The sequence below is a fragment of the Schistocerca gregaria genome, chromosome 2 (assembly GCF_023897955.1).
Source record: "Schistocerca gregaria isolate iqSchGreg1 chromosome 2, iqSchGreg1.2, whole genome shotgun sequence".
In the NCBI taxonomy this organism is placed as follows: domain Eukaryota; kingdom Metazoa; phylum Arthropoda; class Insecta; order Orthoptera; family Acrididae; genus Schistocerca; species Schistocerca gregaria.
The window spans coordinates 434,563,509-434,588,329 of record NC_064921.1 but is presented as its reverse complement, the minus strand read 5'-3'; the positions used below and the strand labels follow the sequence as shown (position 1 = coordinate 434,588,329).

The following is a 24,821-nucleotide window of genomic DNA, read 5'->3' as shown; positions in this document are numbered from 1 at the left end:
GCATTTAATTTTAGATATTATCCTTTAACTTTGATAGTAATAAGGTTTTCTGTGCAGAGAGTTACTCGGAAAATGGAATTTTAATATTAATTAATTTCTCCAACAGCTTAGGGCAACGCGTTCGCAAGAAGCCTAAGGCAGGTAAAATAAAGTTAAATTAACCTGTCACACAGCTGAGCTGACCTAGTGTTTCTTTACGACACACAGTGATAACTTGGTTAGGAATTTGCTCAGTTTCGTAAGTTCTGTTTTACCCACATACAGAAAAACATTTGTCACAAAGTTTGTCAACTTGGTGAGATTTATTTTTCTAATTTTTATTACAATGCAATTGATTGTAGGCCCGCACTCATTGAAACAAGATAAGATTGAAAAAATAACTGACCTGAGTTAAGGAAGATAGTTTAACAAAACTGTTACACAATATTTACGCATCTGTTCAGCTCAAATGTTTGAGAAACAAGGGATGTCACGTCACTTATATTTAACACATCATCTTCTAAGAAAGATAATTAGAACAAATTGTCAGACAGTTACTTTGAAGCTTAGTGGTGTGAGATAAAACAAAACCATGATACATTTCATATAATATCTTGAGCAAATGTATGCTTTATTTACGAACAGAGCTGTAGTGGGAAATAAAAACATAGACTTTTTCAGTAAACCATTCGTAAATGTCTCTAATTTCATTAATAAGACTTGTTTTTTCTACAGTTTCAAATGTTGCATTTGTTTCTGCAGGTATGCGTCGTCACAAAGTTACGTTTACAATCTACAGACATAACTTTTTTCACATTCCAACGGCTGAAGAAAATTTTACTAATATTTAACTCTTTTACAGAATGGTCAGCACATGTAACTTACTCATATCGATGCACCTTAGGTTAGTCAGCTCTTCAATGTTATAGGCAGTACAAGAAAGTTTTCAAGAAATCCACAAACACGTTTTTCCACCTAAAAGCAATACAGCTTTGTGACTAACTCACGTAACTGTTTATTTCCATCACTAACGGCAATACCATGCAACAGCACACTGCCACAGAGCTACCCGTTGCATGATAACAAGAGGTACAACATCTGAAAATAAAAAGCTAGGATGTGCTGTTGTCGCAAAGTAATACCTTAGTCAAAAAATTGCTCCCTTTCACGGTATAGTAGTTCGTAATTTGTCAGTCGTATTCTCTTGTTCTGCCATCAGTGCACCACTTTTTCCTTCAGAATATAGATAACGCGAACTTTTAGTACGACCGGGCTTATCACTGTAGGTGAGGTGGTGTGTCAACTACAGGTGATAAGCAACATCCCCATAGTAGAAGTGAGGGGCTACTAGTACCTGGACACAATAAAAGACTGCTGTCAAACAGTAACACTCGCTTCAGCTAAATCACTATACTCTCAACTTTCTTCTTTAATACTACCGCTCCACAAAAGCTGCAGACATGAAATCACGTGTGCTTTTGCCGGAGCCGGGAGGACGGCGTACGGCTTCCAAGGGCGGTAACTGCAGGTAGCATTCCTTGAACAGGTCCTGCCTGCCTAAACATGGAGTGTGTAACAAAAGCTTTGAATCACCCCATTATTTCGAAATTCGTGGCACAGAAAACACAAAATTGCCTCCGAGTGATGCGTGTACGAGAGTCGTTTGATGAGTCTGGTAAATTTCCAGGAAAGAACGGGACATTTTTGTTGAGCCTTCATGGTTGGTAATGCTTGATTGTTCCAACGATCGTATAAAGAAGTTCAACAATGTACAGTGTACACTTCATAGTTGACAGCCATCTGAATTGGTCCTTGTATAGATGTCACTGAAAATGGCAAAAAGCAAGTTCCGAGCTGTTATTAAACATTTTCATTTGTAGGTTTGGACTGCCGCTCAAATCAAAGCAGAACTGGATGAAATTCACGCGGGCTCTGCACAATCAGTGAAGACAAGTCACTTTTGGATTAATGAATTTAAACGTGGGCGGACAAGCACGGGAGTCGAAGAGCTCTCCGACCGTGCAATTACGGTCATCACAAAGAAACCGTTGACAGAATCCATGATATGGTAAAGCAAGACCTCCGAACTAATATTCATCCGATTGCTGAGACGGTAGGCATCTCAACTGAGCATGTGCACAATATCCTGCATGGAGAATTGGCTTTGAAGAAGCTGTGGGCGATGTGGGTGCTGAGATTGCTCACAGGCGACCAAAAAACACCCGGCACACCGTCTGGTGATGTTTAATCGCAATCCGCACGACTTTTTCCGAAGATCTGTGACTTTTGATGAAACCTGGATCCATCGTTACACAACATAATCAAAACGGCAGTCAAAATAATGGACAAAGGCTGCAGAAAGCGCACTGAGGAAAGCAACACCATTTTATCAATTGCTAAGTTGATGGCTACTGTTTTTCCAAACTACGAAAGAATAATTCTCATAGATTACTTGCAGAAAGGCAGCATCATAACTGGATCCTACTTTTGGATAGCTTGAAACGCGGTTGCTGAAGAAAGACCAAAGTTGGCACACAAAAAGTGTTCTTTCACCAGGACAATGCCACATCCCACGCATCAGTGATAACAATGACGAAAGTGCATGAATTGCGCTTTGAAATGGTTCCTCATCCACTTTATTTACCAGATATAGCACCAAGCGCTTCCTCCCTGTTCCTTAACTTGAAATTGTGGCTTGCTCAGAAGAAATTTTCAGCAAATGAGCAAGTGATGGCTCTGAGTACGATGGGACTCAACTGCTGTGGTCATCAGCCCCTAGAACTTAGAATTACTTAAACCTAACTAACCTAAGGACATCACACACATCCATGCCCGAGGCAGGATTCGAACCTGCTACTGTAGCAGTCGCACGGTTCCGGACTGCGCGCCTAGAACCGCGAGACCACCGCGGCCGGTTAGTAAGTGATAGTTGCAGTCAATGAGTATTTTGCAGAGTCAGAGAGAACCTATTTTTCTGATGCGATGAAATAGCTGGAGGATCTCTGCACCATTTGTATATACCTCAAACAATTCTACGTCGATAAGTAAGGTAAGTTGTTTGCGAAACAAAGAGTTTTATTGCTTTTTTACCAGACTTATCAAACTATCCGCATATATTCATTTGTTATGTGCCAAGGTTCACCAAACCAAACGAACAAACATTTGTGTAACGATAAAATCGTCTGGTTCCAACGGGGGGTTTCTCACAGCGCTCCTGAGCAACGTCAATGAGTGGTGGAATGTCCCCTTGCCCGGATGCAGCCTCGAATCCGTCGTGACATAGCACCAATGAAATCATGATTCCCACTGGTCCAAATTGTCCCGCACTTAAAATGTAAATCGCGCGGTGTACGAATCGTTGTCGACGTCCAAAAAGAGATCGTTTCAATCGATCCCACACATGTTCGATTGCGTTCATGTCGGGCGAAAAGGAAGGCCACTCTGTTCTGATGATCCTAGCATGTTGAGGGAACGCAGCATGAAAACAGCAGGATGAGCACGCGAATTATCCAGATATGAAGATGAAATCATTACCAAAATGATAGTGGTACAGACCCATTATTGGTTGTAGAATTTCGTTGCTGTACAGTAGATTCAGTGCGACTGCCCTCAACAACCACGAGAGGTGTACGGTGGCCCCATGTAATGCCACTGCAAAAAATCACTCTATCACCACCTTGCTGCACATGTACGACACACTGTTGGAGGTGTTCAGTATTGCCACGTTGTCTCCGTAGACGCTTTCTGCCACTGTCAGGGTATAAACAGATCCGAGTTCCGTCCGAAAACATCACCCCAGCCCTGGAGCGTCCATCCCACAAGGTATCTCGCTCGAGTGATGTCCGGCGTGGTGCTCTCCATGGTCCTCGGCAATGAACATTTCATCATGAATCGTCTCTTAACTGTTTGCCGCAATACATGACTTCCTGTAGCCTCTTAGAACGCAGAATTCAGTTCTGGAACACTTAGCCGACGGTCCCATTGACTAAAAAGTCGTAGATATCCTGTTCAAATATCATATGCGTACACCACGTACGGTGTAAGTCCTCAACACTACCAATCATTTGGAGCTGATTCCATGTCCGCACCGCATCACGTTGACCGTGGTGCACACGCCGAGCAACTCTCCTTGTTGACTTTCCTTGTTGACAGGCCTTCTGTGCCCAAGGTGGTGATGTGGACCCGATCACTCAGTGGCATGACTGATGTTCACTCTACTATTCCGCAGACGTGTCTAATGCGTCACTACTGGTGCTGTACATTAAACTGCAATGCTGCAATCCATTCGCGTGTGGCATTCTGCACGTTGGCAGGGCCCATGGTGACTGTGCGTATGCTAGTAAACGTCACGGGTAGCCTTACGATTGTACAGGTACAGCCACAATAACAACACACCTGCACACCACATCGAGATAACGCGAAACTTTTGCTGATGCTTCTTCATTCCACTAAGGTCGAAGACCACATCCATGAGTTTGCGAGTTCAGGATAACTCTAAAAACTGCTGACCACTTGCGAGCTGTGGCTGCACAATGATTTCGCTCATCTACTGGTAAAATCTACTCTCCGCATGGTGTTGCCACCTGGTAGAAATTCTCTTTGCCTTATTTTGCAAATTGGTAATCATAATAGTTTTTGAGACACCACAAGAAACACTCTCAATAAAAGGCCGACCATGAACCCCCAAAATTTTAGCATAATTTTCACTGTTCATCGAAATCCTCCCAAGTATCACACAACCGCCGGATTCGATGGAAATCCCCTACATGCCCCTAAAACTATCAGCAAGCTAGCTCTCGCTCTTCGACGGTATCTCGCACTGCAAGTAACGCCCGTAAAACTACTCTCTCAATTGAAATATTGATCGTATACTTACTTTTCCGACAAGAGGACCTTCCCGGTTTGGAAGAGATGTGTTACAATACTTTCTCGCTGGTGACTTATTTATGACATAAATACGCAACGCAAATCGCCCAGACTCCTCAGCACAGCTGTAATAAATTCACGAACGCAGGAAATGCCATGAAATAGCTATTTTCTTTCCAACTGATGCTGCTGTTCTGTCACAGCGACATGGTTAAGTTAGAGACGATATCTGACACTTCATGAATTACTCCTTCAAACGTTGCTTATGAAACACAAGGGCCTTTCGAAACACGCTACTGGTATATCAGTTTCTGTAAATGAATAAACTCTACGTTCTAACAAATTAAGGTAATAAAAAGTCATAGACGTAAATAATCCAAATGACGCGTAAAAGCCGAAAGTGGGAACATTTGCAAACAAGACGAGCTGCAATCTAACTTGACTACGACAGCGCACACATGAAAGCCCATTCCAAGGGTCGTGAACGGAAATGAAAAAAGTACACGATTCTGTAAGAGACGAAAGTCTATCGCACACGCAGTCATCAGCACTTGGTGCATATTCTATGACAAATAAAGGCAAGACAATATCCCTGCCTGACGTGGTTACTAACTCTATTGATGATGATGATGATGATGATGATGATGATAATTATGATTATTTGGAGTACATACTCAGCATTGTTACGGTTTAAACAGCTGCTCATTATGTTACTGATATTTTAACATAACTCGACAGAATTTTAACTCTGTACTTTGTTTGAGATCGTATGAAAGACAATTACACGACGTAGTATATTTCTTTTAATATCTTGAACAAGAAAAATCTAAAATGTGAACTACTTACGCATATGCTGCAATTCCGAACAAGTGAACAGACGTGAATCACATACCTAAAACAAAAAAGTGCAGGTTTTTATGACACAGCTTATGAACAGGTTATTTGCTTTACAGTATACAATAAACTGAACAGACAGAAGGTGAAATCTCGTACAATTTTCAGCGACTGTAAGACAAATTAAATGCGCTTCATTCAATGTATCCTCAGGTAGTGGTACCATTGGAGACAGTTAAGGACACAGGTTTGTAGCTGACAACTGAACATCTCACCTAAGTTTTCATTGTCACACTCTATATTAATTTCTATTGTTCCGAAAGCGGAATTGTGAGCATCGTACGCGACCAGGACTTTTAGCAAGTGTTTACACTACTATCGACGACCTCACAATTAAGCGCATTTATACATAGATTCAGTGTGTATAACTTCTAGTAAAATTCTAAATGTGAATCGACATAATATAGACATGGATAACCTCCCACATCCACCTCAATAAGAAGCGAAGATTGCACGGTAACTATGATCGAAGCTTTAGAAAAAGTGGTCTACGACGACAGAAATTATATGCCAACCAGCATGAACCAACGCAGACATTCATACAACTATAACACAAACACAAAAGCGACTTCTAGCAGAACATTAAGAAATTGGAGATTCCAGTAGGCCAGAAAAAGTATTGTGGTTATCTGAAGCCGAGGAAAAGATTACCACAAAACTTCATACATAACAGCAGTCCCTTAACTGGTAAAACAAAAAAAGGGGTATCTTTATAATTTGTTGCTGTGGCCCACGTTTTGAGTCAGTACCCAGTAACAATTTTCATTAGACAAGAAATAAAGGCAGGATGCGAACTCTAATGGAAATCGTTAACGTTTCTAGCACTGTCGTGCAGGTTAGTTGATTTGCTAATAAAGACATATGGGCATATACACATATATTATGAGTGCAAGAGGAATGCCGCTGTTTATGCTGAAAAGAGAGGGGACAGGTAGAAAGAGAGGACTGAAGACATCTAAGAGAAAGGGCAACTGTCCGACAAAAACATAGAAGAAAAAATGGGAGTCGATATGGAAGACGTGAAGGATCCAGTGTTAGAGTTAAGCAAGGCAAAGAAGAATTGCGGCCAACAAGGCGGAAGGCACAGAAAACTTCCCTTCGAAATTCGTAAAATCATCGGGGGTTGTGGCAACCAAACGACTATTCAAGTTGGTTTTTAGAATCTATTCATCTGAAGAAGTGCCAGCAGACTTTTGGAAAAATATCATTCAATGAATCCCAAAGCTAGCATGAACGGCCGTGTGCGACTGCTATCGCGCAGAAGGGTTAACATTTCATAGGTACATCCATCAGAGAGGCAGTTATGACACTGAGCTTGATAATGCAAGGAAGACTTAAGAGCAGTAAAGACACGTTCGTAGGATTTGTCAAGCTACAGAAAGTGTGTGTGTGTGTGTGTGTGTGTGTGTGTGTGTGTGCCACAAAAACTGAAGTTCGCCACATCAAATCAACACTAGAGAAGAAAAAAGAAAAATACAGAGAAGTTGATGGGTCATCAACTTCTCTTCCGGAGGTACGCGTGAAGTTTTGGCGACACGGTTTTGATAGTAGGGTCTAAGTAGTTATTTTGTGCAACCATTTACAGCACACAAAAAGTCGATCACAATGGCGTGTTAACTCTGTCTGTTCTAAAGGTTAAGTGTTTAAAAAATGTATGAGGTCTTTGTGTTAATGCGAGAATATCGGTGTGAGCGTAGCGTAAGAGGAGACATCTGCTGGCCGCGGTTGGAGATTACGCGAGGTACAGAAGGTGGCTGCTGCCATCTGGTGGGACTAGCAGCAAAGGTTCAACACAAGTCTACACAACGAAACATAAATAGTCACTCTCAAACATTAATATTATTTTATGACAAAACTTGGTACGACTGAGAAATCTGACATTGTATGTATAATTGTTGAACTAATGAACAAGAGTTTCGCGCTGTTTCTATGTGTGTATATGTAGTTACTGCCGCTGATACTTGACGCACTCATTTTGTCAGGACGGAATCAAAGTCACCTGTTTGGTACAACACACTAAACGAGCTCGCGAGCTACTGAGTTTTCGGGTGGCAGCTGATGTCATTAAATTAGCCGTGATAAGTTTTACGTCATTCTAAAATGCGAAGCCAGCAACGTATATCCCAACAAGTACACAAGCCCTTGGTTTTTTATCGTATCGAATTAAGTAGTACAGCTGAAATAGACTAGCGTAGATTTTTTAAATATTATCTTTAATTGTAGACAAATTAAGCGTCGACATTGCGTAGTGCAGCGGCGCCAAAGTAAGCTTTCAGAAATAAAAATTCCAAGTGGATGGTTTTTAAACACTCTTCGGTGTTCCATCAATTATTTCATATAGGCCCACCCCCACCTTGCACCATAACACAAAAACAATTATCACCAGAGCGGACGAAATGCACAGGAGTCGGCGACACACTGTTACTTGGAGAATTCTACGCCTGATAGTATTTTTTTTACATGATCAAATGACTACACAAAGCATCTCCCATTTAAATCTAGTTCTACGTTGTTCTTACTACCCATCTTCGCCGAATCTAGTTTGTTTTCTAACAACAATCACATTTGGCTTTTGTAGCTCAGTTTCGACAGTGATGGCAAGCTGAATGCTAAGTTATTTTTGTGACATTTCGGTATCTGGAGTATACTATTTTAATAAAACCTCAGTTCGTAATCAACACCCTTATAATTTATTTACTGGCAAATAGTTTGCACTGATTATTGTTAAAATGGGCGTACCTGCAGTTTTATTTTCTGATTTGATAATTTTTATTTATTATATGTATCTGTAGATATTCCTACGAACAGCCAACTACTAAAAACTGTAAAAACGGAAGTAAAAATCTTACTAGAATAGTAATATGCCATGCAGGGCAACATCGCTGTAATCAACAATACGGATTTTTTCTGGACGAGCTTTTTATATTTTTGTAGCTGTGAGTGCTGCTCCAATTTTCTGTTAGTCCAATATTACTCATAGACTATTCACCGAGGGACAGAAATTCTTTTTTGTCCCGTTTAGTGCTAAATATAGCAGGAATTCTCGTGTTTATGGCTAACGAGTGTAGTATGACCAACTTATTCCTTTCTTCTACTCTGCAGGGATTAGCCTTTGAGTTTGTTCCTTCACTATAAAATAGATTTTCATTTCCTTTTTGGCCTTCCTATGTCTCTTCATTTTTTTATAATGTCACATCAAATTCGAAACCTTGTTTTTAACATGCTTTTTGTGATTAGTAATTATTTTTCTTTCAAACCCCACTATCAGTTCTTGACGTACTGTTTTTTTTTTTTTTTATACGAAACTGTTTAGTGTGTCAGTGGATAACTGACAATTCGTTTCTATATACGTGTAGACGTTCAGAAATTGCAGTGTGGTTAAGACCTGAGGTAGCTCCTACCATTTTTGCACCCGGTGTTAAGCAGTTAGCATAAAGAAATTTCGCAAAGAGGCATCTCCAGTAGTTTGGTGCAACAATTTTTCTCGAGTCACCAAGGACATATTAAAGCGAATAAGTTACGATTTTGAGAGTTCCGTTCACACAGTCGCGGAAACACATGGTACTCCATGCCTCGTAGTGCAGACAATTACTCAGAACTTATGCAGATGCTTTGAGAATGTAATTGATACACGATGTAACTAGACTTCATTACTAAGATGTTTTAATCATTTCACAAAGTAAAATGGATCTTCTAACACAAGAAGCCGTCCTCCAAAGTTCGTAAAAATGTCTGTTAGGAACACTGCTACACGCTCTAATCGACAGTTGGGAGGGTATGAATGTATTGCTTTCGGCTTTCAAAGAACATTCAGGGTCAAGTGGTGAGCGGAATAGCTTCTGCCTTAAGTCGCAGAAACAATTAAACAAGCTGTCCACGATTTAAACTAAACAGCTAGCTCTTTCAGCACGGCTTTCCACAACATCGGTTAATGAAGTGTGTACTGGAAATCTAGTTTCACGAGAGGTCGAAGTGTCTGCTGCGGGCCACGGTCTTCCATTAGAAGATTTTTTCAAGATTTCCACAAATTAAGCCATTGTGTGTGTGATAAGCCTCTACATTCTTACATTTGTCCTCTAGCCATTCCTGCTTAGCCATTTTGCACTTCCTGTCGATCTCATTTTTTAGACGTTTGTATTCCTTTTTGCGTGCTTCTGCATTTTTGTATGTTCTCCTTTCGTCAAACAAATTCAATATCTCTACTGTTACCACAGGATTTCTATTAGCCCTCGTCTTTTTACCTACTTGATCCTCTGCTGCCTTCACTATTTCATCTCTCAAAGCTATCCATTCTTCTTCTACTGTATTTTTTTCCCCCATTCTTGTCAATAGTTTCCTAGTGCTCTCCCTGAAACTCTCTACAACTTCTGGTTCTGTCAGATTATCCAGGTCCCATATCTCCTTAAATTCCCATTTTTTTGCAGTTTCTTCAGTTTTAATCTATAGTTAATAACCAATAGATTGTGGTCAGAGTCCACATTAGCCAATTTAAAACCTGGTTCCCAAATCTCTGTCTTACCATTACATAATCTATCTGAAACCTGTCAGTATCTCCAGTCTTCTTTCTTCTTCTTTTCTTCAAATAATATAATGACTCGAAACTAGCAAAGTTGGGAAAAATATGAGTAACTATTTTTTATATCCATTGTTAAGTTAAACTGTATGACCAGGTAGGGCACAAGAAGAGAATTCATGCAATTACAGCTCTCCCAGGAATCTAGCATAGTAGCCTGCGTACAGATCAAACAAAAAGAGCCCCGAAACGAAATTCTCGAGAAGAAAAAGACGTTTCTCTAAAGCAAATCACATAAGAAACGCTTCTGTGCGTCAAATATTCAAAGTGGAAAAAATTGAACGTAGACCCATAAAAGGTTCCCGAAACAGACGTTAAATTATAAATCAATTGGAAGAAGAAAGCTACACTATCTGATCAAAACCCCTATGTAGTGCGGACTACTAGATGTCACAAGAAGTGGACCCGTCAGAATAAAAGGAGGCGGTGAGTACTGTGTTGGCAGTAGAGAACCAGTAACAGCAGAATGGGTCGGTGAGGAGGGATCAGTAACTTCGAACGTGGACTAGTCATTAAATATCAACTAAGTAAAAACAACATCACGGACATTTCATTCCTTCTGAAGCAGTCCAAGTCGGCTGTTGGTGATGCGACACTGAAGTGTAAACGCGAAGGAACGAACTCAGCTACACCAAGACTGGCAGAACTCATGTAGTGTCGGACAGGAACTGTCAAACATTGCGGAGGGTGGTTGTAAAAAAATGCGTGAAATCAGCGGAAGAAATCAGTTGCAGTGTTTCAAAGTACTATCACCAGCCCAGCTAGCAAAATAACACTGCGTAGTGCGTTAAAAAGATTGGTACAGAATGGTCGAAGAGATGCTCAAAAGCCAAACATTTTTATCATCAATGATAAGCGACGCTTGAGGTGGTGTAAAGAGCGATGGGCAGCGGACGAACCATCCTATATCCTATGGCAATCCAAAGGAAGATTTTGGGTTTGGCAAATGCATTAAGAACGTTACCTGCCACCATGTGTACTGCCGACAGCGAAGTATGAAGAAGGTTGTGTTACGATTGTTGTGGTCTTCAGTCCGAAGAACGGTTTGATGCAGCACTCCAAGTTACTCTATCCTGTGCAAGCCTCTTCATCTCCGAGTAACTACTGCAGCCTACATCCTTCTGAATCTGCTTACTGCATTTATCTCTTGATCTCCCTCTACGATTTTTATCTCCCCTGCCTTCGGCACTAGACTGGTGACCAGTTGTTGTCTCAGGATGTGTCCTAAACGTGATCTAGCCATCTAATCTTCATCATTCTTCTATAGCACCACGTTCCAAAAACTTCTATTCTCTTCTTATCTAAGCTGTTTATGGCCCATTTTTCACTTCGATACACGGTTACACTCCGTAAAAAATACTATCAGAAAAGACTTTTAAAAACTTAAATCTATACTCTATATTAATAAGTTTATCTTCTTCAGTAATGCTTTTCTTGCCATTGCCAGTTTACATTTTATATCGTCTCTACGTCAGCCATCATCAGTTACTCTGCTGCACAAATAGCAAAACTCATCTATCACTTTAAATGTCTCATTTCCTAATCTAATTCCCTCAGCATCGCCCGATTTAGTTCGACTGCATTCCATTATCCTCGTTTTGCTTTTGTTGATGGTCATCTTATATTCTATTTTCAAGGCAGTGTCCATTCCATTCAGCTGGTCTTTGAAGTCCTTGTGTTACGGTGTGGGGGTGTTTTTCGTGGTTAGCGGGTGGCCCTGTTATTGCGGTTACGGAAACGCTAAATGCAGAAGGATACGAACATATTTTACAACACTGGGTCCTGCGCACACTAGAGGAATAGTTCTATGACCATCCCTGTTCGTATGAGCATCACAAAGCACCATGTCATAAAGTAGCATCTTGGAGGCAATGGTTTGTGGGCATTTACTTTCCTGAAATGGACTGACTTGGCTACCCAGAGTCGCAAACATTAGGTCAACGGAATACCTCTGGGATGAGCTAAAAGTCAACTTTACTATTTTGTCTGGTTTCGGCTCTTTGGGAAGAATCGGCTGCCGTTGCTTCGCAGACATTGAGACACCTCAGTGGAAGCGTCCCCAGCAGAGTTGAAGCCGTCATAAAGGCGAGGGGTGGGCACGCCCCGTATAAACGTCCGCTAAAGTGTCAGATAGTGTAGAAAGACCAGAAAGTGAAATAAAGATAAAATGTGAAGACAGACACGGCTCCAACCCTAATCCATGACGAAAAGAAGGAGAAGATATCGAGCTCAGAACTGTGTGTTGCAGTGGCGATATACTGAACGTTTGGATTCGAATGTTGGTGCAGCTACTAGGCTCCCACTTCAGAATCTACATACCTCCAGACCCTACGTCCCTGCAGCAAGAACAGTGCTGTATCATCATTTGTCTTATCGACACATGAGTTCACCGGATGGGGAAGTGTGACGCTTGATAAAACTGCCTTTCCAGCACAAAGAGAACGCGTCAGATGCTGCTACCACGATATCGCTGTGGAGTGCGACATTGATAGTGTCAAATTCGTGACACCTTATGCGGTGCAAAGAGCTATCCCGATCGTAGTCGAGAATACGTTAACAGGAATCTTCTTCCTGAAACTGCTTCCAAGAATGTCTCCCACTACGTCCTCAGTGACATGCAACATTGACCCAGGAGAGCAGAGCTAGTGTGTCTGAAGACGCGTTCCCCATGACAAGTTGTCTTCATTCACCCTGGGCGCACTGGAGAAACTGTCGGCTTTGTGCAATAGTGTTTCATCACGGATGCGCGTCCAATGATTTATCTACGCGTGGAAACGGCTCCCGAATTTACGACTATGCCTTTCAGTGCGACAGTGCAAGCACAAATCACAACACTATAATGCATGCCATTAAAGGAAGTGTTCGCCTACGGAGTACAGAAACACTATCCCCTTTCCGCTAAGCACAGTGAAGAAAGCGTGTCGAAGAGGAAGATAAATGCCTAAGTAAATAAGGCAAGATCATTTTGTGAGGTGGGCTCGAAGGAAACATAGCACGGAACATCAAATTGCAAGTCATGGCTAATCAGTGTCCGCTTCCGTAGCCGAGGTCGCTGACGCACGCCTGTGTAGTGGTGCTCTACTCGAGAGGTAAGCCGCTTCGAATCCTCGCGACGGCAAATTTTCACTGACAAGATTACGCTGCCAAGGGCGGGAGAGGTTGTGACGGAAAGTTTCTAATCAGCAGCCTTTGCATCAATGTAGTGGATTAAATTCCAAATTAAATGAAACAACAAGTTTACTGTTACCAGTCACTGTTTATTTATCTCTACGACGCGTTTCAAAGGTTTAAACCTCCATGATCAGGTGGATTTACATTTGTTAGTATGAAATTTGTGTGTTGTGTTACGAGTTTTTGGAGGAACTTGTGGCACTGTCTAGTGGAGAAACAAAACACTATTTCAGAGTATGGTTTTGGGTTTATTTTGAAAAAAATTGAACGTTTATCTAACGGTAACCATAAAATAAGTAAACTAAGTACGCACAGTGGTCACAGGTTCCTTTCACTGTCGGAACTCATCACATCTATAGTGTCATATTTTGTAAACAAATATGGCGTCGGAAACGACTAGGAGCACGGATCGTATAGCAGAAGAGAAAACATCACAAAGTACAAAGAATATACGTCCTAACAACATTATTACAGAATAAATGTCAAAGGATTTGGAGGTGGTGTTTTGAGGTGTCGAATACATTTGATGGAATAAATGCTTCAGGTGGTACATAAGCCGGCAGTGGTGACCGAGCGGTTCTAGGCGCTTCAGTCTGGAACCGCGCGACCGCTACGGTCGCAGGTTCGAATCCTGCCTCGGCTATGGATGTGTGTGATGTCCTTAGACTAGTTAGGTTTAACTAGTTCTAAGTTCTAGTGGACTGATGACCTCAGATGTTAAGTCCCATAGTGCTCAGAGCCATTTGAACCATTTTTGCAGAGTACAGATGTAGACGTAGATGTAAATACTGCACCAGTTTCACGCGTACGCATCATGGTTAGAAGAAGTACGTTATCGTCTGTAGCTATCAAACAGCAAATTAAGGCAGCACCCCACCTTAGTGCTCTCTGTGCTTGTTCAATCGGAACGGACTCACCATTCTAGCCGTGTAGGATGTCAAGCTCATACACCGCAGCTGTTCTAGTACGAGCCTGTGATCTGTATGGTCCTAACTTGATGCAGCCCCGGAGAAGAACATCGGCACCGCCAAATTCGCCCCTTTCCACAATACCGGCAGGTCCACTGGTAGTGTGTGCCAACTGAACTGACGCCAATAATTACTGCTCAGGCTAAAGCATTCTGTTTCATGGATAAAACACTACAGTAGTGCTTCGTAGTTCTCTCCCGGAGGGTAAAACATGAGGATGAGGTTAGAGAGCCTGAATAGCTGTGTTCTAAATACTTGTTTTATAGGAAAAGTTAAATGAAGGAAAAGTTAAATGAAGGAAAAGTTAAATGAAGGAAAAGTTAAATGAAGGAAAAGTTAAATGAAGGAAAAGTTAAATGAAGGAAAAGTTAAATGAAGGAAAAGTTAAATGAAGGAAAAGTTAAATGAAGGAATAGTAATTTCAATTTCAACCACCTAAATATATTATAAATCATTGATCGTACGCATTGGAGTATTACTGTGAATAGGTAACACATTAAAGAAGTGTTTCCGCTCCACTGCTAGACAAAAATTGCCCTCAAGTGCAAAAAAATTGCAGAAACGATTCAGATTCTCTTCTGTACTCCTAAGGGGCATGAATGCCTAACAGAGGCGCTAATTAAGAAAGATGACAACAAAATAACGTGGCGTGATAGAAGAGCCGCGCGAGTTGCTTCTGAGATATTATTCCTAACAGTTACCGGCCACAGTAAAACTCAATGAGTTTATATATCTTAATCAAGGAGAACTCTCGCTCGGGATGTAGTCTCTGGACAGGGCGGATTGAGTGGCTTACAGTCTTCGTCCGGCTTCCTCTGGCGGAGCGGGAAAACCCGCTTCAGTGGCGCGCTTGGCGACAAAGTGTGAGCCAAAACGGACAGGGATAGAATGGTAATAAAACCTGCATGGTACTCCTGGCGTGAACTGCACTCCATTTCACTATTTACACCACGCTGCACGCTGTAATCCACGTGCTGATACGAGAAGAACGAACCAGGCGTCCGGCTTCAGGCTTTGTACACCCGTAGTCACTAGAAGCAGAGACGCAGCTCGGGAAGGCAGCGCGGAAAAAACCGGTAGCACTCCTCTTATTAAACGAACCACGACACAACACTAACACTGAACGCGGGGTAAGAATTATGCTGTTAGCGCAAACCTCAGCGAAGAGCGCCAGACTATGTGGTCAAAAGTATCCGGACACCTGGTTGAAAATGACCTACGAGTTCGTGAGCCCTCCATAGGTAAGGCTGGAATCCAAAATGATGTTGGCCCACCTTTAACCTTGATGACAGCTTCCAGTCTCGGAGGCATACGTTCAATCAGGTGCTGGAAGGTTTCTTGGGGAAGGGCAGCCCATTCTTCACGAACTGCTGCACTGAGGACGGGGATCGACATTGGTCGGTGAGGCCTGGCAGGAATGCGGCGTTCCAAAACACCCCGAACGTGTTCTATACGATTCAGGTCAGGACTCTGTGCAGACCAGTCCATTATAGGGATGATATTGACGTGTAACCACTCGGCTACAGGCAGTGCATAATGAACAGGTGCTCGATCGTGTTGAAAGATGCAATCGCCATCCCCGAATTGCTCTTAAACAGTGAGAAACAAGAAGGTGCTTAAAACATCATTGTAGGTCTGTGCTGTGATAGTGCCACGCAGAAGAACAAGGGGTGCAAGACCACTCCATGAAAAACACGACCACACCATAAGACCACCGCCTCCGAATTTCACTGTTGGACCTACACCCAGTGACAGATGACTTTCACTCGCCGTTCGCCATACCCACACCCACGATCGGATCGCCACAATGTGTACTGTAATTCGTCAGTCCATACAACGTTTTTCCACTGTTCAATCGTCCAATGTTTAAGCTCCTTACACAAAGCGAGGCGTCGTTTGGCATTTACTGGTGTGATGTGTGGCTTACGAGCAGCCGCTCGACCATGAAATCCAAGTATTCTCACCTTCCGCTTGTCATAGTACTTGCAGTGGATCCTGAAGCAGTTTGGAATTCCTGTGTGATGGTCTGGATAGATGTCTGCCTATTGCACATTACCACCCTCTTCAACTGTCGGCAGTCTGTCAGTCAACAGACGAGGTCGGCCTGTACACTTTTGTGCTGTACGTATCCCTGCACGTTTCCACTGCACTGCCACATCAGAAACAATGGACCTATGGATGTTTAGGAGTGTGGAAATCTCGCGTACAGACGTATGACACAAGTGACAGCCAATCACCTGAACACGTTTGAAGTCCCTGAGTTCCTCAGAGCGTCCCATCCTGCTCTTTCACAACGTCTAATGACTACTGAGGTCGCTGGTATGGAGTACCTGGCAGTGGATGGCAGCACAATGAAAGCTAATATGAAAAACCTAAGTTTTTGGGGGTGTCCGGATACTTTTGGTCACATAGTGTACGTGGCGTCGTACAGGTGAGCTGCCGAAAGTATGGCTAAAAGGTGTTGCCTCATTGGAGTGGGACAAGAGAAGAGACTGACTGAATGACGGCATGGCGTGTGTAGCGTCCAGAAAGCGTGGCCGTCTAAATTCACCCTCTGGCGGAAATGATCAGCATGTGTGTGTGTGTGTGGGGGGGGCTGGTTTCCGTTCTGCACAGCCGTCGTCTGTTGCTACCGGTGGAGGTGATAAAAGGAGTCGCCACATTGCTGCCCCGTTTCGAGAGGAAAATGCTGGCGCCACTAAGCACAGGGATCTCTGAAGCTGACTGAGGATACTTGCTGGGTGCCGAGCAAGTGTTGTCGCTGCTGTGCTCGTGCTGTAGTTTCTGTTGAAAGGAGGCGCGTGGACAGCTCCTGTGCGCAGCGTTGGGAGCGTGTGAAACATTGCCGTTTCTCCAATGGTGCTAGCGGCAGCGGTGACGACACTTTCTAGGGAGTGCCGGGCGTCTGTGGGGGCGCGGATCAGTATGCATCAGACAGAGGCTGCAAAAAGCGTAGTGCGGTGGCGACGTAAGGGTCGCAGGCACTGAGAAGGGAGGGGGGAGGGGGGGGCAGGGCAGTCTTGTAGTCGGTTGATGGTGGATTAGAAGCAGCGTCGTTTGGTGGTGTGTCGGATGCCATGTCGGCCGATGGCACGTCAGGGACAGTGGAGGGGACGGTGTTGGCCTGCATCGTATCGGGCGCAGCGCTAGTGGTGCTACTACTGGTGGCACGTGGGGGCAGCTTCACTTTGACTGCGCTGTGCTCATTAGCTGGAGGGGGCTGTAAAACGTAGGCCAATTTGAGCCTTTCTGTGGAGACAGCTGTTGTGACGTCGTTGAGACAAATGGAGAACTTCTTGTCCTCGTGTCACAACACCACATATGGGCCCGAATACTGGGGGCAGAACAGCACCCTACGGTATGCATCCACTCAAAGCATGACGTGTGCATACTGTGAGGTCATGGTGAACGAAGTACGATGCTCACCATTATGTTGCGGATGTGTTGGTCGCAGCTCAATCATGAAGGCCTGGAGCTACTGCTTGAAACCTAGAATGGTGTTGTCAGAAGGCAGCAAGGTCGCTCCCAAAAAATCGCTAGGAATGGCGAGTGGCTGTACATATACCAGCTTGGCATCAGGAGTTTCCAGATCGGTTTTGTGTACAATCCACTGGCTTAAAAGTACTAGCGATAGGTCAGCAGATCATTCATAAGAGTAACATATGTCGACGATCTAAAGTGTGCAGAGGAACCGCACCACCAAGGCACTAGCTGCAGGGTGGTACCTGGTGGTATGCTGCAAATTTTTAGCTGCACATGGCTGTCAGAGATCGGAAGAGGGCCTAGGTGAACTGGTGCCCACGATCTGTAGTGATGTTGAGTGGGCACCCAAAGTGGGACACCAAGGTCCGAACAAAGACTGTAGCCACAGTTTTGGGTCTAATGTCAGGGACAGGGGTGGCTTCTCGGCAGCGAGTAAATCTGTCAATAACTGTCAACAGATATCGACATCCATTGGAGGAGGGTAATGGGCTGACATTGTGGAGGTGAACATGAGTGAACTGGTGTTGTGTGGGGGCAAAGGTGATTGCAGAGCTTTGAACATGCCATCTGACCTAGGCCCACTGGCACAGAACGCAGGACTGGGCCCGTTTGCTGCAGTCACCTTGGATGCCCGGCCACACAAAGCATTGTTTCATGAGGGTGGCGAAAGCGTGGATGCCTGGGTGTGTGAGGACGTGGGCGCGGTCAAATGCCGGTTTTCGAAAGATGGGAGAGAGGAAGGGGCAGAGGCTACCTTTGGGACTGTCAAGTTGTGAAGGATCCGGGCGCAGTGGTGTCACACCAGATCTTATGGCTGGAGCCAAGTATGGATTTCAGCTGGAGGTTGAGGCCAGAGATCGCATTCTGAAAGGCGTGGGTAGGTCCTGGACCCCTCTTGAGCAGTGGCTAGGACCCTGTAGTCCTAAGGCTTGAGTGATGGCACAGGAGCAGATAAGGCAATCTGCCACAATGTTATCGATGCTAGCAACATGAATTGTTCAATATATTCCTGCAGGCTAAACTTTCGAGATGAGATCTGGCCTATGTATTTCCTGAAAAAACCACAAGTGAGGAGGCGGTGGTCTGTGAGGATCGTAAAAACGCATCCCTAGACTGAAGATCGGAACAGCAGGTGACTTCGTGGACTGCAAGCAACTTGCAATCATATGCACTCCAGGGGCGTTGTGCAACAGAGAACTTGGACGAAAAGAAGGAGAGCGAATGCCAGCCGTTATCACCCTATTGTTGTAGCATGGCCCTGATAGCCGTCTGGCTCACGACCGTCACTATAGCGAGGGGGCGCTAGGGCGGTGGTGGGCCAATAAGGCGAGGTCCTGTTTTGTTTTTTCGAAGCTCTCGATCATGGCCTGACTCGAAAAGAACAGCTTTTTGCTTTTGCTCTCGGTTGGCAGCGGTGACCTTAAAATGGCGACGGAAAAAGATGACCAAGCCAATGAAACAGAGAAGACCTTTGAAGGACGTAGAATGTTCGCTACTGCCTGTATTGTCTCAGGGATGGGGTAGGAGCTGGCATCAGGGACTAAGTGTCCAAGAGTTCGAACTAGCTCGCCCCAGAAACGCATTTGGCCATGTTGATGACCATTCCAGCTTTCTGACGGCGGGAAAATATTTCGCGTAAATGTTGATGGGAAGAGCCCTACGAGTTGGTTCTGAGACATTATTTCTAAGAGATAACGACTACAGTAAAATGCGACGAGTTAATACCTCTTAATCAAGGAGCACCCTCGCTCGGGGTGGAGTCTCTCTAAACAGGATGGACAATGAATGCCTTACAGCCCTTGTTCGGTCAAGTCTGGCGATGCGGGAAAACCTGCTTCAGTGGCGCACTTGTAGCAAAGAAGGTGCCAAAACGGACGGGGATAGAATGGTAATAAACCCGCCTGGTACTGCTGGCGCAAATTGCACTTCACTGCACTACTTAAACCACTCTGCCCCCGCCGTATTCCAAGTGCTGATACTGGAAGAACGAAACAAGCGTTCGGCATCAGGTTTTGTACAGCCGTAGTCACTAGAAGCACCTAGGGGAAGTTGGTGCGGAAAAAAAGCGGTAGCACTCCTCTTGTTAAACGAATTGTGACGCAAGACTGACACTTACAGCGGGCTGAAGATACTGCTGTTCGCTCACACGCCAGCGAAGTATGGCAGACGACGAAGTGAGCCACGAGGCGTTGCGTGGGCGAGCTACCGAAAACACAGCCATGACATGTTACCTCGTCGGAGCGGAACAAGAGACTGGCCGAGCGACGGTGTGGCGTGCGTGGCATCTGGAAAGCGTAGCTAAGCTCTCCCTCCGGTGGAAGTGACCAGCGAGGGTGCTGGGGGCTGATTTCCAGTCTGCGCAGCTTGTCGTCTGCTGCTGCAGGTGGAGGCGATGGAAAGAGTCGCCACAATACCCACAAATGTTGAGTAATTTAAGGAACGAATACTAACTTATATGGACTCAAATGAACCCTAGTCTGAAGGCCATCACCACAACCACCAACTGAACATATTTGGTAAGTACACAAATTCTCTGCATCAGTCCCATTTATCTTGAATAGGTCATAGTACATGACATTGACAAGTGGAGCACAGGAACGCACCTGTAGTAAACTGTTCGCCCAGAGCAAGAATTCTTCGATTTTAATGAACCGACCTCAGGATGGAAATGAACGTCGGTTAACAAAATTACACAAGTAACTGCAGGTTAATGTCCACGATGTTCAAAGTACCTGAAAAGGCTGGGCATTTTGATCTAATTATGATCCAAGTCTATTGCTGTTACTCTCTACTAAGCTCTGTGTGTAATTTATGGTTTCTACTATGACTTGCCCTTGTCCTTGTGAGTGGAAATTTCCAGCGTGGACTACGGTGCCAGACCTCTACTTTTTAATCTTGATTTTTTCCAGTGAAGCAATCGATGCAAAATGACAGTCTTACCAATACGGTGATGAAAGAAGATCCGTGAAAAACCAGGTTTACAATGGTCTGCACTGGCAAGAGAAATGAGATGGGTGTCCACAGCGGAAACATAAGACATGTGCCGAGTCACCGATGTGCGGAAGCACATATTCTTGTCCGTTACTTGCTCCCTTCCTGTAGAAACTAGCTATGCAGCACATGGCAACAAGGACTGAAGCAGTGGTAAGCAAGCTAAGCACTGGTTTCCAAATGAGCCAAACATGCTACCAATGCTTTTAGTAACGTGACACTATAATTTAACATTGACTTTTTCGAGTAAATTAGGAAACAGTTAATTGTTAGTTGATTTTTACATTCGGCTAAGATGCATGGAAACCCTGTTGTGATCAAGTCCGTGTGCGCTCCGGTGGTAGGAAGGAAACAAGGTTAGAATTTAATGTCTCAACAATAGAGAGGTCACTAGAGGCTGCGCTCAAGCTCCGATTATGGAAGGACGGGGAAGGAAATCGGCTGTCTCTTTTCAAAGGAACCGTCTCCGCATTTGTGTAGGCTCATTTAGGGAAATCAAGGAAAAAATCAATCTGGATGACCAGACTGCAATTTGAACCGCCATCCTCCCAAATTCGAGTCCATTGCGACACATCACTCGGTCACTCCGGTAGAGGTTATATACACGTCTGCAGTGGTTGTTTCATGGCATGCATTGGCGGCGCTGAACTTACTAAGACGTCATTTAGTTACGGCCATTATGCCAAAGACAATTCTGGACAATAATGTACCCCGTAGACCACAACTTTTCCTCTGACAGAACACTTTGAGAATCCTCGTACTTTGATGGAACACTTTGTTTATTCGGAAGATAAGCAAAATTTTGAAAGACGAGAAAATCTTGTATAATTCAGCGCTTACTTCACTTTTTCAATCATAACTAATAACACAGACAACATAATAAAATTTTAAAAAATAATTAGTATCGTAAAAATGACGAAAGAAAAAACGCCATATTACGAGGATTGCCCAGAAGTAATGCGACGCATATTTTTTTTCGACAACTCTTTATTGAAATAATGAGAAATACACACACGAAAGAATGGTGTTTTATCTACACACACTATTTTTCCACGTGATCTCCATCCCGTTCTATGCCTTCCTCCAGCGCGAAACAAGGGCGTGTATGCCCTGTCGGTACCAATCCGTGTCCTGGTGGCGGAGCAAGTGCTTCACTGTGTTAATCACCTCTTCATCGTCCTCAAAATGTCTTCCACGAGTGGCATCCTTCAATGGGCTGAACAAGTGGAAGTCCGAGAGGGCTAGGCCAGGGCTGTAGGGTGGATGGAGTTAACAGTGTCCAACCCTGTTCTGCGATGTGTTCAGCAGTCCTCAGACTTGTGTGGAGCCGAGCGTTATCGTGTTCACCTGGGTTGCTGTGGCGCCGAAATCGCCGGAAGCGCGTTTTGAGTTTTGGTACCGCCTCTTGGCATCGAATCAATGAGAATCACAACTTCAGTCCCAGAACACGATGTTCATGACCTTACTGGCGGAAGCAGTTGCTTTGAATTTTTCTTCTGTGAGGAGAAGGAATGGCGCCGTTTCATCAACTGTCGTTTTGTTTCGACTTCAAGATGGTGGATCCAGGTTTCATCAACTGTTACAATCTGGGACAAGAAGGCCTTCCCTTCAGTTTCAAAACGTTGCATCAAAATCGAGACAGATGTTTTTTCTGTGCGATTTGCGATCCACTATAAGACACCGCGGGACTCATCTTGCACACACTTTTGGATATCCAAGTGTGCGGGTAATTGCATCCACACTTCCTTTGCTGATTGACATAAGATTTCACAAACATTTGAATATTTCCTATCATCGCGAATGACATCAGCAGCTCCATGCAACATGTCAGGTGTGACAGCCATGGATGGTCTCCCCGACCGCTGCAAATCGTGGAACTCCGCCGAATCGCCTTCTGATGACCTGACGCTCAGTGCCCAGCGACTAATTGGACTTCCGTCGACAGCAGGCGTTCCATAAACCATGCACAAGTGTTTGCGAACGTTCCCTACAGTTTCTTTCTCTGCAGTGAGATACTCAATGACGGCACGTTGCTTGTAACTTATATCACTTACAGACGCCATTTTGAAATTGTCCCGCAGCTACGCTATCTGTCGAAAGTGAAGGGAACATGCCGCGCTCACTCGGGAGACTTCAAGTAATCACGTAACGTTTCGCATTCGTAGCATTGTTTTCCGCTGAGAAAACAAATGCGATTCATTACTTTCTGGGCATCCCTCGTATTAGCAGTTTTTTTTTTTACAGAGCATTTATTCACTTCCCACGGAACTCGATTGGTTCTGCCAGCAGCATACTGAACTTCCTTATGGCGAAGAATTTCCGGTGTTCGTTTGATGAACTTTCAGGAATATTTTAACTTAATGTCCATCCAGAATCTTGAAGTGACAAGAACTGCAATCAGTAATTAGAGACCATTGGAGGTTGATTTGCGTATACCAAGGATCATCCACCTACGCACTATACTTTCACTACGGACTGTGTTACAGCAGGGTAAATAGACATAAACCAGGCGAAATAATGAATTGTAAAGAACCGAACAATGACTATATATAAGAGAATTTCCCTGAATATCAGCGTTACCTCAGCAGTCACATGCAAAGTAGACACCTAAGGTTCAGTAAATTGGGCGTTAGAACTACAGAAAAAATGGCTTTAAAGATGCAACTGCAAGGAATGGTGAAGACAGAGGGGACACGGCAGTAACTAGCACAGGAGTGTTGAGAAGACTGAAGAAAGAATACACTACACTGAAAAGTATCGCCGCAAGGAGCAAACAGTTATTGAAGCCAATTTCCCAACATGACAGAGGCAAAAATGATGTAACGAAGGAAAGGAGGAGGTCACGACACAAGGACAAGAAAGGCATCAGAGATGGAAGCATAAAGACACTAGATGCGACACACGCTCTACGCTGCTGTTTGGACGCAACAGTTTAATATCAGTGTCACATGTAGACGCCGGTGCTGCTAGACGTATTACCGCGCTCGGGCGTAGTTGCCCAAGTATTTTGCTCTGTTATCAGAGTTTCACAGCGTCAGAGAAGTGCCAGTGGCGATGTGGGCGATTTGCGAGAGGTTAAGGAAGTAGGATGTTACTGGCGGTTTGGCGACCGCACACATCCTAGTGTAGCACTGCTCGGTAACAGTTCACTTTGCCGCCTACAGCCAGTGTGCATTGTAACGTAGCAGCAGCCATCGCCGCCATGAAGAAACTCGTCAAGTTTAGGCTGGGGCTCTGCGCCATCGAACTGGTACGTGCCAACTGAGACCACCTCTCACCTACCCTCTCCCCAAATCAGTGGCTTATCCTACTTAAGCCATCGTCCTTCGTTGGTCGCTTCGGCCTAGACACATGCTTGCTGTGAACTTCTACGTATGTCGGTCGGTTGACGCTACTATCCTTCAGTTTTCCTCAGTCCAATCTCTTCAGTGTAATTGTCTACTCACATTATGCACGGCATTTCTCGCCTAACGCTATCACAGACTACTCTTTTACATTATGCCTTCTTGCATCCACATTGTGAGACCTGGGCAGCTGAGCTTTCACTTTCATTTTATTCACAGTGTCAGTACTGTACGATCTGTTTCAAAGTGTGCCTGTTTCCTACTCACGAGTTTCGCGGTCTCTCATAGATCCGAAGATGTTTCTGTTTAAATGCTGTTAAAGTTTGAGAATCTGTCTTCCCGTAGAGCAGTGTTTGAAATTTATATACGTTACTGTTTGTACAAAAGACTGAGAATGTCTAATTTTTGACATGTGTCCAGGTGATTTATTATCAACGCGCGCTGACATTTAAGCCTCAGTTTCGATTGCACTGCTACTACATTCATGAAAAATTCTTCCCAATAATTTAAAGATGGCCGTTCATTTCACTTCTGTCGCAATATTACTCGAAT

At 44.0% G+C, this 24,821-nt stretch overlaps 2 protein-coding genes across 3 annotated transcripts in view; one reads left to right on the top strand and one right to left on the bottom strand.

The window, feature by feature from the left end:
• Positions 1-24,821, bottom strand: part of LOC126324953 (adenylosuccinate lyase) — a 722,118-nt gene that overhangs the window by 620,045 nt on the left and 77,252 nt on the right. The window lies entirely within an intron of this gene.
• The window catches only part of LOC126324985 (uncharacterized), a 55,489-nt gene continuing 54,691 nt past the window's right edge, over positions 24,024-24,821 (top strand). Inside the window, exon 1 of one of the 2 annotated variants that reach the window (XM_049995135.1) lies at positions 24,024-24,175. In XM_049995135.1, coding sequence (XP_049851092.1) covers positions 24,128-24,175 — 48 coding nt within the window. In that variant the 5' untranslated portion in view covers positions 24,024-24,127. The remainder of the gene's footprint in view (positions 24,176-24,821) is intronic. The other variant, XM_049995134.1, reaches the window with a different exon arrangement.